This window comes from Eubalaena glacialis, chromosome 5, assembly GCF_028564815.1.
Source record: "Eubalaena glacialis isolate mEubGla1 chromosome 5, mEubGla1.1.hap2.+ XY, whole genome shotgun sequence".
Lineage (NCBI taxonomy): Eukaryota > Metazoa > Chordata > Mammalia > Artiodactyla > Balaenidae > Eubalaena > Eubalaena glacialis.
Window position 1 is genome coordinate 66,342,038 of NC_083720.1, and position 15,992 is coordinate 66,358,029.

Consider the following 15,992-nt stretch of genomic DNA (forward strand, 5'->3'; position numbering starts at 1 on the left):
TGCTAGATAGAACCAAAAAGTATGTGCCAGTGATTTCAATTCTAACTGACGACTTCAGTACTTTTCCCACATCACTGTTGCCTCTCGCAAACCTAATCCCTTTTTCACATGACTGCCTTGCAACTGAAATAGGGCTAAAAAGGTTCCTTAACATAGACCTTGTGTTCTAGGCAAATACATACATCACTTTTTCACTTTATGAAAGTGCTTTCTGGGAAATCCCAAAATAGAAGTTATTAAAAAAAAAAAAAAGGAAAAAGAATTTGCAAATAAAATATATTTATTAAGTAAACAGAAATTAGAATTGGAAGATATTTTAGGGATTATCTATTTCATATCCTGCATTTTATGGATAAGGCAACTGAAGCAGAGAAGTAAAGTTTTTACTCAGATAGCTGAGACTAGAACCTACGTCTCCTGAAAGAGCTACAGGAGGCAGATAAATGTTGATTACAACCTCAAATAAGATTAGGGATAAGGCTTCATGTCCCACATAGAAAAATCTACTGTACTTTAAATACAAGCTGAAGGAACCAATTTAAAAGTGCAAAGCAAAAGCACAGCAATGGGAAAACAGACATTGCTTTAAAGTTTCTTGGCGGTCATTTGTAGACAATCCTAGGCTACTTCGTACTTGTTCACTCACCCTGCATCATATATAAAGTTCTATTTTACATAAAAACACTTCTTAAACAAGTGTTTTGCAATTGTTTACCTGCCTGTCTTTTCACTAGAGACAAATCTCTCTGTGACTGGTGTGACAAATCTAATTTTGTATTACCATAGACCTGCCACAGAGTATCTCGTATGTGTGTGCATATTTTTGAGGAATTATCTTTGGAGGTTGAAGTATAGTTTAGTTTTAAGGAGAGAAATTTTCACTACATGGCTTTCTAAATTATCAAACTGAAGTAACTGAAGCCCATCTTAATACAAAGGTAAAAATAACATAAAGACCAAATCAACTTATTTCACAGACTCAGCTAAAGCTAACTGCAAACAAACAGGAAACAAACAAAACAACCAAATAGAACTTATTAGATAGGAACAATTTTGTAAGATGAAACTTAAAATTTACAATAAAAGAATAAAACCATAAAAATGTTTTTATTCTAATGGGAATAGTAAAAGGAAAAAATTTAGCATTTTTTAAAAAGGAAAAATAATTTTTAGACTTCTTAAAAATCGTGACTTACTCTTTAATATCACGAAGTTGATCAACATCTTGTGATCTTGTAAAATCTGGATCATGGGCTAGCAGGTGAATCATATATGGAACTACATACTCAGGCAACAGTGATAATAATTTCTCTGAAGTGAAAACATTATTATTAACAATAGTAATAATAGCCTTTATAAAAATCCCTCCCTAATTTACGTTCTAACCGTTTCAGTTAACATTTTTTCCCTCAGTTACTTCTAAATTAGAGGCAACATGACATCTAGATGATACTGAAATACTTTTTTCAATTTTGAAGGCTACTGAAGACAAAGGATAATTTAAGATTGAGTTCCTGGAAAAGCTAGGAAAGTAATTCTTTACTCTCTGACATCAGAGCAATGTGTTCAAATCAAGCCACACTGCTGATTCCATAAGAAAAAACGTAGTTCCTCCAAACAGTTTTATGCATTATAAATAGGACTCAGAAACCAGGATTTTAGATTTTACTTACATCTTAACTACAACAACAGCATTCTATAAAAGTCCCAGTGTTATTATAAACTATAATAGAAATATATGAAATAAAACCCTCCACAAATTGATACACTGACAAGATATATCTGCACACTGAGCACTTTGAAAGTTACTTACCAGTAGCCATGGGGTTCTGTTTAATGTACTCCCTGCGTATACTGATATTTTTTAGTAAACACTGTCGTGCATGTGCTCTTCTCTCCTTCACAGGATCTTTGGCACACAAGGCAAAGATCGCCATATACTCCAATGGGAGGAGTAACTTCACAAGTGCCTTATGTAGCTTCTGAGCAAATATCTGCCTTACTTGATAGCACTCATCCTACAGCAGCACAAAACGAAAAATACTTAAATAAAAGTATTAGTACTTTTAAAACCATGACAAAAACCCCTAGTTTAGTTTTTAAAATTTGGCAAACATTTACAAAAGGACAGTTTAAGCATTTTTAATGTCTTCATTTAAAAAAAAAAAAAGATAATTATACTGAGGGAGTAAATAACTTAATTTTGGGGAGTTAACTGGTTAGAATAGTAATAATAGCAATTCCTTTTGTGCATACATCCATACAGCAAATGGATCTGTAATCTACAGAAAGTAAATAAATTTAACTTTGAAGGCCAAGTAAATGACAAAAATAAGATTGTTACTTACATTAATAACAAGCGCACAGAGCTGAAACTGTTCTGGGGTTATAATTTCATGGTAACAAGGTTCCTGAGCAAGCTTCATTATGGCACTACCAGCAGCTAATCGCAAGCGAGACATATCAGATTTACTATAAACAAACAAAAAAGAAATAAACATTTCCTATAACCATTATCATTCACAAAACTCTTTGATCCCTTTTTGACTGTTAAGGTCTTTAGCATAATTTATGCTTAAAATGACATAATGTACAAATATGGGAAAGTTACTTTGAGTCCTTCAATTCAACACAGGGCAGAAGGCTCAAATCACTGTGACTATCTGATATTAAATTTCTCTGCCTTCATTTAAAAATTTTTTATTTATTATTTTATTCAGGTATAGCTGATTTATAATATATTAATTTCAGGTGTACAACATAGTGATTCAAAATTTTTATAGATTATACTCCATTTATATTTATTATAAAATCTTGGCTATATTCCCCATGTTGTACAATATATCCTTGTACCTTATTTTATACATAGTAGTTTGTACCTTTTAAGCCTGTACCCCTATCTTGCCCCTCCCCCTCCCCAACAGTAACCACTGGTTTGTTCTCTGTATCTGTGAGTCTGTTTCTTTGTTACATTCACTAGTTTAATTAATTAATCAATCAATCAATTAATTAACTTTTTGGCTGTGTTGGGTCTTTGTTGCTGGACGCGGGCTTTCTCTACTTGTGGCGAGCGGGGGCTACTCTTCGTTGCAGTGCGTGGGCTTCTCATTGCGGTGGCTTCTCTTGTTGTAGAGCACGGGCTCTAGGCACGCGGGCTTCAGTAGTTGTGGCTCACGGGCTCTAGAGCGCAGGCTCAGTAGTTGTGGTGCACGGGCTTAGTTGCTCTGCAGCATGTGGGATCTTCCCGGACCAGGGCTTGAACCCGTGTCCCCTGCATTGGCAGGCGGATTCTTAACCACTGTACCACCAGGGAAGTCCTCATTAGTTTCTTTCAATTTTTTAGATTCTACATATAAGTGATAACATACAGTATTGTCTTTGTCTGACTTATTTCACTAAGCGTGATACTCTCCAGGTCCATCCATGTTGTTGCAAATGGCAAAATTTCATTCTTTTTTTATGTCTGCCTTCATTTTTAGTTACACTCTAGCTCAGATCTTCCACCACAGCTAAGCAAGTCTGCTTACGCTTACAACAGCACTAACTGCAACGCTAGCAAGAAACATTTACATCAGGAACTGTATTCCTCATTTTAAGAGGCATTCACATTCATCATAGAAAACTTGATATTAAAAAAACCTGAAAAATTAAAAATCACTTATTTAAAATCTATTGTATTTCCCACAATTTTTAAATGCATACACATATTTACACAGACATAACAGAAATCAATCTTTTTTTTTTTTTTTTGCGAGGGCTTTCTCTAGTTGTGGCAAGCGGGGGCCACTCTTCATCACAGTGTGCGGGCCTCTCACTATCGCGGCCCCCCCCCCCCACGTTGCGGAGCACAGGCTCCAGACGCGCAGGCTCAGTAGTTGTGGCTCCCGGGCCCAGTTGCTCCGCGGCATGTGGGATCCTTCCAGACCAGGGCTCGAACCCATGTCCCCTGCATTGGCAGGCAGATTCTCAACCGCTGCGCCACCAGGGAAGCCCCAGAAATCAATCTTAAGCCTACAAATGTCTGATGAAATGGAGGGGCTACGAATTAGGAGGTGATTTGTACCAGAAAGTGGGTGGCATCAGACAAATATCTAAAAGGAAAGGATATGGAGGTGAGAGCCAGTCTCTCTCAGGTACTAGTCTCTGAGGCAGACTTTCCTTTGCAACAGGAAGTTTTCCAAGGGAATCTAGGGAGTCCAGGCACTCCCACCCACACCCAGTCAACTTTTATTACCTAAATTGTAAAACGTGACAGTGAGGTGGTGAAAGGATAGTCTTCTTACTTCAACCGCTATAAGGAACATAACATAGCTTTGATATTTTAAAGACTTTAGGAAATGTGGAAAGCTGCCCTGAATCCACAAGGGATTATTATTTAGCATACAGGAGGAGAAAACATGGCACTCTTGGACCACATGACCATCAAACTGAGCACTGGTAACAATGAGGGACCCTCAAATGGCTTCTGAGGCAAATGATTCAGGAATTTAAAAAATTAATGCTACTATTTGTGTACTTAACTCTGTAAGATGAGGAAACTGAGGCTTAGAAAAGTGACTTATGCAAGTTCACACAGCTAGTAAATGGAGCGTAGGTAGAGTTGAATAAGTTTCTGATTCCAGAGCCTAAGCTAAACTATGGGATACATAAAATCTAATTAAGATCTGCATAATATTTCATAACATGTGTGTTCCACAGTTAACCATTCCCCTATCTTCTGTGATGATAAAAAATGCTGGAAAGAACATGTTTGTACATATATTTTTGTATGATTCTTTTATAATTTCATGAGTGTAAAAATAAAGAGTCAAAAAAAAAGTCAATGGATAACATTTTTAAGGACTTAGAAACAAAATGCCAAACTGTCCTGCCAAGACTGTGCCCATTTATATTCACAGGAGTTATGAGGGAACCCATTTCCCTGATCCCACGGAGTGATGATTGCTTAAAAAGCTTTTTGCTGATTTGACAGACAACAGGTTCCACTTAAATTAAAATTGTACTTATTGTATTTAGTGATGTCAGACACTTTTTTAAAGGTAAACTGCTAATATATAATCTTCATCTTTATTGGGGATCCCATTTATCATTGATTTGTAAGAGCTCATTATTAAGCCTTTGCTATACACTGTACATAGTTTCCCCAAATTTAAAACTTCTCATTATCCCTACTCTTCAATCTGTTCATGCAAAGCTACCCTTGGCTTATTTTATGATAAAAATAATTTTTGACTGTTTTCCTCACTGTAATTGTGCATTTCCTATCTCCTCCACTAGAATGCATATTCCTTAGAGGGAGAGATTATTGTGTCTTTAAAAGGCTTGGTAGTACCTGGCATGATAGTGCTGAATAAATACTGAAAGCATAAATAAATAGTTAAATCTATCCTCTAACAAAAATTTTAAAGTAAGAATTCATCACAAGTAGAATTTTTCAGTTATTTCAGCTGGACCCTAGTAAATAAAAAATTTGGCTTTTATTTTCATCTTAAAAGGAACAGAAAGAAGAAATGGTGATTTCACAGATTTGAAGAGTGAACAGGTGTAGAAATGAAACACATTTTTTTTTGGCATTTGCAGAACCTTGTATAGTCTTCTGCAAACCATCAGGAGGCTGCATCTCTTCCTTCTTTGAACCTACACTGAAATTTTTATTCCCTTTGTGGCATCAAGACACTCTACTTGTTCAATCACTATACTAGGGTAAGTTCCTTAAAGGCAAGAACTGAATTTTATCTGTTTTTGCTGCAATGCTTTTCATAGTGTTTTGCAAAGAGTAGTAATTCAACAAATATTTGTTTAACTGATTCAAATATTGAAGCTAACTGTAACATTGCTGTAGTGATTATGACTAAAAATTTACTGGAAAAAGGTCAGTCTTTAGGAATGAAGAAAAATACACGATCATTATTCAGATACAAACCCCAAATAAGTATGTAAAATTTAAACACAAAGCACATAGTACAATTATAACAGTCAATATTAAGTAAATAATTCCTATGTAAGCTCTACCAACATCTTGAGCTAAAAAAACCTGGAAAGGAAGAAAAATCTCACCTGATCTTTTTTTGCTCTGTCAGGTCACCCTCACTAACCAACATCGCTGATAATAACCGAAGAGTTGAATTGGCAGATTTAGACTGGTTGTTTTTCATACCCAACAGCCACCTTACCAGAAGTTTAATTGCCTGTACCTATAAAATATTAACATGCTAAAAAAAGAAAGCAACTTAAAATTCCACTTAAAAGGAAGATTAATTTATGTTAATTAGATTAGTGAGATTACTTAGCTGCCGGAAGACATGTTTTATTAAACAAGTCTATAGGATAATAACAATGAGAACTAATACTTATTCTGTTTAATCTATGCCAGGTACTTTCCCCAGAGTTACACATGTATTACTTTATTTAATCTCCCAAACAACTCTATGAGAGAGGTATTCTTATTTCCAATAAATAAGGCAACTTAGACACATTACTGTGATAACTTGCCCAAGGTCTGGCTCCTTGAATTCAGACTTTTCACACCTGAAAAATTGCTTTTCAAATCATTTAAAAATATATTGTTTAAAAATAACTAAACTATACTGATTACAGTGATTAAAAATAACTATTTAGATAGACTGTAATATTTTTTGTAGTACTGAAAAACTATTTTGATTAAAAAACTACGAGATTTCATAATTATTTGTAGCCATAATTGCTTGGTGGCTTATACTCAAAAGATTGTTATGGAATACATGCAAGAACTAGCTAAAGAATGTAGATATTATTTACTATATTTACTGACAACCTGGAAAAAGGAACTGATGGAATAAATGAGGACTATGAAGCTACTCAAGGTGAAACAGATTATCAATCAAGTAAGATGATAATGAAGAAGTCTTGTTTTAAATCCCAAGACTACCCCTTTAAAAATTAGCTTTCCTGAGGGACAATTTACATCTATCAGAAGTTTTCAATATGACAGCCATCTGTTTTTGTGAAGTTAATATTCTTATGCCTGTAGACAGATATTGGTAATGTGGCTAGGCCTGAGGTGCTTCTGAGCATCAATATTCTACAATCTCTATGTAAAACAGCCTCACTATCTAATTATCACTATCTAATTATCTTAGCAAGGCAGGAAGGTCTAAAGAACATGCTGACATATACCTATATATAAATAACTCAATGACAACTACAATTTGAGAAACATACAACTTTTGATTTAAAAATAAAGTACCTCATTTAAAATGATTAACTGTTAGGTTTAAAAAAAAGGGTATCTATAAATGTTCATTATCTCAACATAAAAGTTATTAAGACCTACACAAATTTACCTTTGCTAGTACTTCAGGGGAAACCTCTTCATCTGGAGACCATAATTTCCCATTCTTCTCACCTGTTGACTATAGACAATTGAATAAATTTAACTTTTAGAAAAAAATTTTAAATTTTGCTCATTAAGTTTTTCATGCTGAGCAGTGCAGTGCTCTAGGAAACCCACAGAAAGTCACCAAGTAGGGACTGGAAAAGAAGAACAAAGTTGGAGGGCTCAAACTTCCTGATTTTGAAACTTAACTACAAATCTACAGGAATCAAGACAATGTGGCTGGTACCTACGTAAGTATAGACATATAGACCAATGGAATGAAACAGAAACCCAGAAAACCTCACATATATCACATATATGGTCTACTGATGTTTCACAAAAGTGCTAAGACCAATTATGGGGAAAAGAGCAGTCTCCTCAACAAATGGTGCTGGAAAAACTAGACATAGCCACAAGCAAAGGAATGAAGCTGGACCCGTTACCTTATATCATATATAAAAATTAACTAAAAAAAATGGATCAAAGATCTTTACTTAAGAACTAAGACTAAAAAACTCCTAGAAGAAGGTACAGGGGAAAATTTTTATAATCCTGGAGTTGGCAAATACCTGACAAAGGTCTAATATTCAGAATATATAAAGAATGTTTACAACTCAACAACAACAAATTCAATTAAAAGTGGGCAAAAGACTCAATATCCAAAGAACAGCCATTAAGCACATGAAAAAAAATCTCAACATCATTAGTCATTAGGGAAACAAATCAAAACCACAAGATACTACTTTGCACCTACCAGGATGACTATTATCAAAAAAAACCAGGAAAGAATAAGTGTTGGCCAAGATGTAGAGAAACTGGAAGCCTTGAGCATGGCTGCTGGGAATGTAAAATGGTACAGCCACTGTGGAAAAATGTCTGGCAGTCCCTCAAAAAGTTTAGCATAGAATGACCATGTGACCCAGCAATTCCACTCCTAGGTATATACCCCAAAGATCTGACTTTGGGGACTCAAATGTTCATATCAGCATTATTCACAACAGTCAAAAGGTGGAAAAAACCCAAGGGTCCATCAATAGAAGATAAACAAAATGTAAGTTACACATACAATGGAATATTATTCTGGCATAAAATGAAGTTCTGATACATACTACAACACAGCTGAATCTTGAAACCGTTATGCTAAGAGAAATAAGCCAGACACACAAGGATAAATATTGTATGATAAGAGGTATCTAGAATAGGCGAATTCATAAAGCAGGAAAATAGAATAGAGGTTACCAGAGTCTGGGGGGAGAGAAGGCAATGGGGAGTTACTGGTTAACAGATACAGAGTTTCTCTCTAAGATGATAAAGTTCTGGAATAGTGGCAATGGTTACACAACAATGTGGGTGTATATTTTAGGTGGTGGCTTGGGCCATTGTTGAGAGTTGCTTGGCTTTCCTGGGTTATCCTCTGTGTATACAGGAGGTACACATGTTATTAAACTTGTTTGTTTTTTAATAAAACAAAAAACACCCAACAAGAATATGGGTGTATATAATGTAAGAGAACTGTACACTTAAAAGGGATAAAATGGCAAAGTTTATATTATTTATATTTTACTACACATAAAAAAAGAGAACTATCTTAAAATAGAATTTATCAACAATCAAGTCATCATCTAAGAAGTGTCAAATTTCACACTTGTTGCCAGCCAAATCTATCAGTAGTGCAAACAACAGATGTATGGAGTAGGAAATGAGGCTTTGGCCATGCTCTTGCATCCCTATCACATCCAAATGGAGGGAGGGAAAAGAGTAAGGAGTGTGCTGGCAAGTATTTTTTTTTTAAGTTCCAATACTGAGTGTTCAAAGGCTATTGGACCATTTAGAAGGACTAGATAAATTGGATAAATTAGTACTGCACTGAAAGTCATCCACAATGATCCAGCAGGTAGACTGATTTGTGTCTTCATTCAATAACTCTTTAATTTAGATCCGTTTGGTAAAGCGGTGATTCTTAATCAGACACGTGTTTCAGTAATCACTTGGGGAGCCTTTTCAAGCTATACATCCCAAAGCTCCAACCCAATGCTAATTAATCAGTATGTGCGCACGCATGTATGCATGTGCACACACACACACTTCAATAACTAAAACAGAATACATAAATCTAGTGCCAAAAGTGCAATGTAATTATATTTCAAAAAGCTAGTCAAATACAATTCCACTTATACTTTAAACAATATTTGATAAAACAAAATTCTAGTACTCTAGTTAATTGTCCTTCATAGTGTTTGACTTATATTTTTTACTTCATGATTCATCTATCTCATGTTCTCATTTTTTTCTTTCTTCAAGAAGTGTTAAGTTCTAGTAATAGCTACACAGCAGGATGTCATTTGGAAATTTAAGTAAGTAAATAAGGAGGTAAAATATATAATAATTTTAAAGTAAAAGGGAATCATACATAGAGAGAAGCAGAAGTGTTGTTTCTGTGACAAATAAAGATGTAAACAGTCTTAATCTTATGATTCTAAATTTAATTAAATGAAAAACTTACCCTGTCATTCATTAGCAGATCTTTCACAATAAAATTTGCTACTACAGATTTCATTGGGGAAGCAAATTGATCTGGTGCTAACATAGATATGTGGCCCAATGAAACTAATGGAGTTATAAGTTGTTCTGGTACATCAGCATTGAGACTCCTACTGAGTGGCTATAAAAATAAAACAGTCAAAATTACTAGTTTGTTTTATAAATATCTAGACATTGTACAGAAACAGTAAATGTTCCTGAGTCCTCCTGAATTTATCATGCCCAAAAAAATCTGTTCTAATGAGATGATCAAAAGTAACTTCAATCATATTAGACACTTGATTCTTATTTCACCTACCGAAATTTAATAAGATTCAAAGAAGGTAAAAAAAGATAAAAGAAAAAAGTAAAGCCCACATATAAGGTAGACTTAAATGCAAGAAAATTCCTGCATGGTCAAATCAGCATTATTTTCAAGTCATGTACAATAGTTTTGTTATGTTGTTGGATTTCTTAACCTGTGGGAACATTTTAAATGACCATGGATCATAAAAAATAAGAGTTCATGGGTTCTGTTCATATTGTATCCAATTTATGATAATAGGAATACTTTTCCAGTAGTGGAATCAGGCAAAGGATCATACATAAGGAAAGGCAAACAGAACTAATTTTCAAGTAGGGTTGTCAGGAATTTTAAACTGGGTGGTTCAAAGTCATCTACTGATAGTTTCTCAAACTAAATGGACCACTGAGCCAATAAAGCTAAAATTAAGTAAAATGTTGTAACACAAAACACGCCAAACATCTTTCAATATGTAGTATTTGGTTATATAGTCTGATCTAAAGGCTGGGAATATCTAAAGTGCTGAATAAAACAGAGAGTCCCTGCTCCCATGGAATTTATATTCTAGAGTGGGATTAAATAGCTAAAAAAACAACTTTCTATCTTCATCAAACCACAGAGCATGAAAATAAAAATCAACAACACATCCTATGTAATTACATATACCTCAAAAATCTGTGCAAGCTGTACTTCTTTATTTGTGAATATGGCATGTATACAGTGAACAGCCTGTTTTGCTTGGTGGGGAGTACCTCTCTTTGCTTTCTGATGTAAGATGGGAATTAAGGTCCTGCAAAAAATAATAATCAGTTAAAAAAAAAAAAAAAAAGCCCATAAACCACAAGTAGTTCTTCTGGTTGTCTCCTACTTCATCTGCAGTAACTATTTGGATGTATGCTGGTAGAAAGCCTCTCTTCTAAATTACCTGATCTATAAAAAGATTTAAAACTCCTTCCCTGTCCCCAAGTAAAATCCCAGAAATACAATGCCTCAAAAAAAAGGGCTACTACAGAAGACAATTTTCATTTTAAAGCCACCTCATGAATATGGAGAAATAAACAAGCCACCCTTAATTTATAATCTAAAATTGCCCCATGCCATATTTTTACATTTATCTTCTGAGAAAATACTCCTAAATTTTCCACTTCCCCTTCACAATTCCCTTCAGTTATTTTTTTTTTTTAATTTTTTTAAGAATCAAGTGTTTTTTTTGTTTTTGTTTTTTAAATATTTATTTATTTATGGCTGCGTTGGGTCTTAGTTGCAGCATGCGGGATCTTTTGTTGTGGCTTCTCTCTAGTTGTGGCGCATGGGCTCCAGAGTGCGTGGGCTCAGTTGCAGTGCGAGGGCTCTCTAGTTGTGGTGTGTGGGCTCCAGAGTGTGTGGGCTCTCTAGTTGCGGCTCACAGGCTTAGTTGCCCCGCGGCATGTGGGATCTTAGTTCCCTGACCAGGGATCAAACCCGCGTCCCCTGCATCGGAAGGCAGATTCTTAACCACTGGACCACCAGGGAAGTCCCCTGTTCAGTTATTTTAAAGCAACCATGGGGGAAAAAAAAGTAGCAAAAGTCCAAGTTACATTAAAAAACAGAAATGAACATACCAGTGAAAGAGAGTATGCAAGGATATAGACAATACATAGGTAGAAAAGTAACAAAAACTTCTAACAATTATTTAGTACTTGTGCCAAGCACCGTTCTAAGTGGTGTTTTTAAAACAAAACAAAACAAAACAAAACAAAACATGGATTAATTAAATCAATCCTCACAATCACCCAAAGACTATTATTATGATCATTAAACAGATGAGAAAACTAAAGCACAAACATATTATTTATGTAAGCTTCTTAAGGTGACAGAGATAGGAAATGGTGGAATTGAGATTTAAAGATAAACATTTCTGGGGACTTCCCTGGTGGGTCCAGTGGTAAAGAATCTGCCTTCCAATGCAGGGGACACGGGTTCAATCCCTGGTCAGGGAACTAAGATCCCACATGCCACGGGACAACTATGGAGCCCGTGTGCTGCCAACTACAGAGCCCATGCGCTCTGGAGCCCGCGTGCCACAACTAGAGAGAAGCTCATGTGCCACAACAAAGAGCCCACGTGCCACAACTAAGACCCGAAGCAGCCAAAATTAAAATATAAAATAAATGAAATAAAATAAATATAAAAAAATAAATAAAATGGAAATTGTTTTTTTTAAAAAAAGATAAACATTTCTGTTCCAAATCCATGCACTTAACCACCACACTGACATTGAAGATTTACAACAATCTTTCTATAGGAGAATATGGAAATACATATTACAGTCAATGCATTAAAATTGGCATACACATCAAATAGATAAAACATTCATAAAAAATATATATCAAAACATTAACACTCTTTCTTTTCCTTCATATTTTCTAAAGTTTCAGCTTTTTACAATGATCTTATAAGTAGTTTTTTAAATCAGAAGAAAATCTGTAAAACAAAACAAATATTTAAGGAAAGATACTTGTCATATATTTAATGCAATAAGACTACTTCATAAACGTCAATGATATCAAATGCGATGGAGACAAAGGGTCCTCTTATAATAATGGGAGGCTAGACATTAAGAGCAATGCACCTCAAAGAAAAAACTGTAACATATGCTGGTCAGTGTAAGTCTAATTTGATATTTATGAATATGCCACATTTCTCTCCCTGCAGTTTAGAATAATGAGAAGGATTTTCATGCCCAAACAGCTTCCTTGACTAAGCACTGTTTAAGTCTTTCTTTGAAATTCATTTATCAGGGGAACAGTTCTTGTAAATAACACCAGTTAGTAACAAAAGAAGATACAGTGTTGATCAAATTGTTGTTAAATATATTATTAATTCTTCTTAGCCTAATGAATGGATGATGCATAGGTCAAGTTTAACCTTTCTCCTTGTTTTTCTAGTGTGCTACAATCCAGTGATGCCACCAGTGTTGTTACTGAGGTCTGCAGTGCTGTGCTTCTCTGCTTTTTCAGTGATTCTCTCCTTCCTTCCCCATTAGTCTTAAGAACAAGAGGTTTTAGTCCTTGTGTCCAAAGTTAACTCTTCCACTGCTTCCTCTGGGATAGAATTCCTTTAAGAATAAATCCTTTACCTTAAAAAATGTATAGGTTTTCCCACCTTGAAAAACTCACAAATAACTTTATCCTACTGTGTCAATGATTTTTTTCTATAATGTACAAATATAAAATTATCATTTCTAGACTATAAACTCCTTAAGAGCAGGGACTGACAGTGGTAATCTTTTATATTAGCCAGTACAGTGCCGACAATGAAGAGAATGTACAATAAACGTTGAGTTATTTCTCAAATTAAACTATTAGCTTACAAATTCAACAAAAACTTCAGGAGTCATGAGTCCTCTTGTCCTATTATTACCCTGTGAGGAAAAACGGGTTTGATTTGGATTTACCCCAGTCTATTTACATATATATAATAACATCCAATTATAGTAGCTATCAGCAACGTGTTCTTCCTCCAAAAGACATCAGCACAATTTTGATCCTAAGGCAAGCTCTTTAAGATGCCAAAGTAAAAATACCAAAACATACTTCATTCCTATGAGGAGAGGGGAGGTAGTCTAGAGGGAGAGACAAAAGCACCATGGCCAACAACTAAGCAACTAATAAACATTTTATTAAGCACACTACTTGATTATCCAATTCTTGGGTGGGATATGAAGGTAGTAGCTATTGAATTTGGAGTTGGAGAGAAAAAGATAAATTAGGAAGATATATTAATCCTAAGTTCTAAATTCTGTGCTAACTTTTGATTATTAATATTAATATTTTAAAATCATGTTGTTTAAACAAAGTTTCAGGTTGTTCCTCTGCCCATATTCTAATGGTAGAGGAGGTGTGTGAGGCCGAGAAAAGATGAAAACAAAGGATACAGTAAAGCAGCTTCTAAATAAAAGTTGTCTTTCTTCTCTCCTATCTTCCTAAGGGAAAGGGAAACAATGATCCTATGACTCCCAAACTTGGAAAACTTTTGTGTTTACCATGAGAAAAAAACATACTCACGATCGTATCTGGGGTAGGTCTGTTTCTATTTTGTGGCCTGTATTTCTAAAAATTTGTATAGCAGCTTCTGCTACCTTGTCATCTTCCATTCTGAGGCACTGTAACAGGGACTCATATGTCTCTGCAGAGTGGAACGAGGTAGGATGTGTGAAAGACAGAACCTAGAGGAATAGATATAACTTTGTAAGTACAGACGATGGTTTTAATCCATTAAAAGAAGAGAACTATTTTCTACTACACATAAAATTTTAAATTATGGGCTGCATATGCTAGCAATACAATTAAGATTATATCTTGCAGTCTCCCTTGAAGTGAGTTGTGGCTAATGATTCCTGATATACAGCCCTTGCTATATTTTCTTCTTCACCTCTTAGTCTATTCTGATACTGGGAATGTGGAAAATGTGGCTCCTTTTCGTGGAGTGATATTGTGATGCGAACAAAATGCTAACACTGAGTTTTATTTCACTGGCAAAAAGATACTCTATAAGGAAATATTGTAAATGAAATCCATCACAAAAAGTTCACTCATCATAACTAAAAACAAAGAAGCCATTATTGGGAACTTTTAATCACGATTACAAACATATAAATAATTATTCCCTTTATTTATTAAGACATAATAAGTTCCAGGCTGTCCTTAAGGAATTTACAGCAAGTTAGATACATGTCTACAAAGTTTACCTTCCATGAAGTAGAAACAATTTAGTTAGCATAATATAGGCAGTAAGGGCTAAAAGTAGAAAAATAAGGAGGTGGGGGGAATGGAGTATGTAAGCCCTCATTAACTTATTAAATAAGCATTTTTTTTTTCTTTTTTTTGGCTGCATTGGGTCTTCACTGCTGCGCGTGGGCTTTCCCCAGCTGAGGCGAGCGGGGGCCACTCTTCACTGCGGTGCACGGACTTCTCACTGCGGTGGCCTCTCTTGCTGCGGAGCACGGGCTCCAGGCGCGCGGGCTTCAGCAGTTGTGGCTCGCAGGCTCTAGAGCACAGGCCCAGCAGTTGTGGCGCATGGGCTCAGCCACTCCGCAGCATGTGGGATCTTCCCAGACCAGGGCTCGAACACGTGTCCCCTGCATTGGCAGGCGGACTCCCAACCACTGCGCCACCAGGGAAGCCCAGCATTTTTTTAATGTGTTATAAAGTGGAGAAAGTGTCTCATTTGGTAGGGTTTACGGTGATAATATTTAGTTATGAGGTTTTAATTATTCATAGAAAAATGGAGATTTAAATTTGAAAAGTTGAATCAAACAACCTATTAAAAACATTCGCCTTAAAGATGACTTTACTCTTAAAAGTATTTAAACATATTACTCCATTACTAAAAATATAAAGTCTTTCTCATGAAGAATCACATCAGTTCTTTCCATGAAATGATATTTAAGGGAATTCCCTGGCGGTCCAGTGGTTAGGACTCCACGCTCTCACTGCTGAGGGCCCAAGTTCAATCCCTGGTCAGGGAACTAAAATCTCACAAGCTGCTCAGCACGGCCAAAAAGAAAAAGAAAAAAAGATATTTAAGACCACTGCAATACAAACCCATCACTCTCTTTTCTGTCTAATGTCCATTGTACTGGTTTGTTTCTTCTCCTTTAGTTCATATGTTGTAATGATATATATGTCTCTTAGCCTTTATTTATTTTTTTATCATTATTTTTAATAAATGTATTTATTTTATTTATTTATTTTTGGCTGCATTGGGTCTTTGTTGCTGCACACCGGCTTTCTCTAGTTGCAGTGAGCGGGGGCTACTCTTCGTTGCAGTGCA

The 15,992-nt window shown here is 35.3% G+C and overlaps 1 protein-coding gene across 6 annotated transcripts in view; it reads right to left on the bottom strand.

Annotated features, from left to right (window-relative positions):
• The window catches only part of PDS5A (PDS5 cohesin associated factor A), a 124,500-nt gene that overhangs the window by 21,011 nt on the left and 87,497 nt on the right, over window positions 1-15,992 (bottom strand). For 5 of the 6 annotated variants that reach the window (XM_061192183.1, XM_061192185.1, XM_061192182.1 and 2 more), the window contains exons 19-26: window positions 14,225-14,385; window positions 10,845-10,968; window positions 9,858-10,016; window positions 7,323-7,391; window positions 6,058-6,194; window positions 2,349-2,472; window positions 1,814-2,018; window positions 1,197-1,311 (exon numbers count right to left, since the gene is read on the bottom strand). In XM_061192183.1, coding sequence (XP_061048166.1) covers window positions 1,197-1,311; window positions 1,814-2,018; window positions 2,349-2,472; window positions 6,058-6,194; window positions 7,323-7,391; window positions 9,858-10,016; window positions 10,845-10,968; window positions 14,225-14,385 — 1,094 coding nt within the window. Of the gene's footprint in view, window positions 1-1,196; window positions 1,312-1,813; window positions 2,019-2,348; window positions 2,473-6,057; window positions 6,195-7,322; window positions 7,392-9,857; window positions 10,017-10,844; window positions 10,969-14,224; window positions 14,386-15,992 lie in introns of those variants that run through there. The other variant, XM_061192186.1, reaches the window with a different exon arrangement.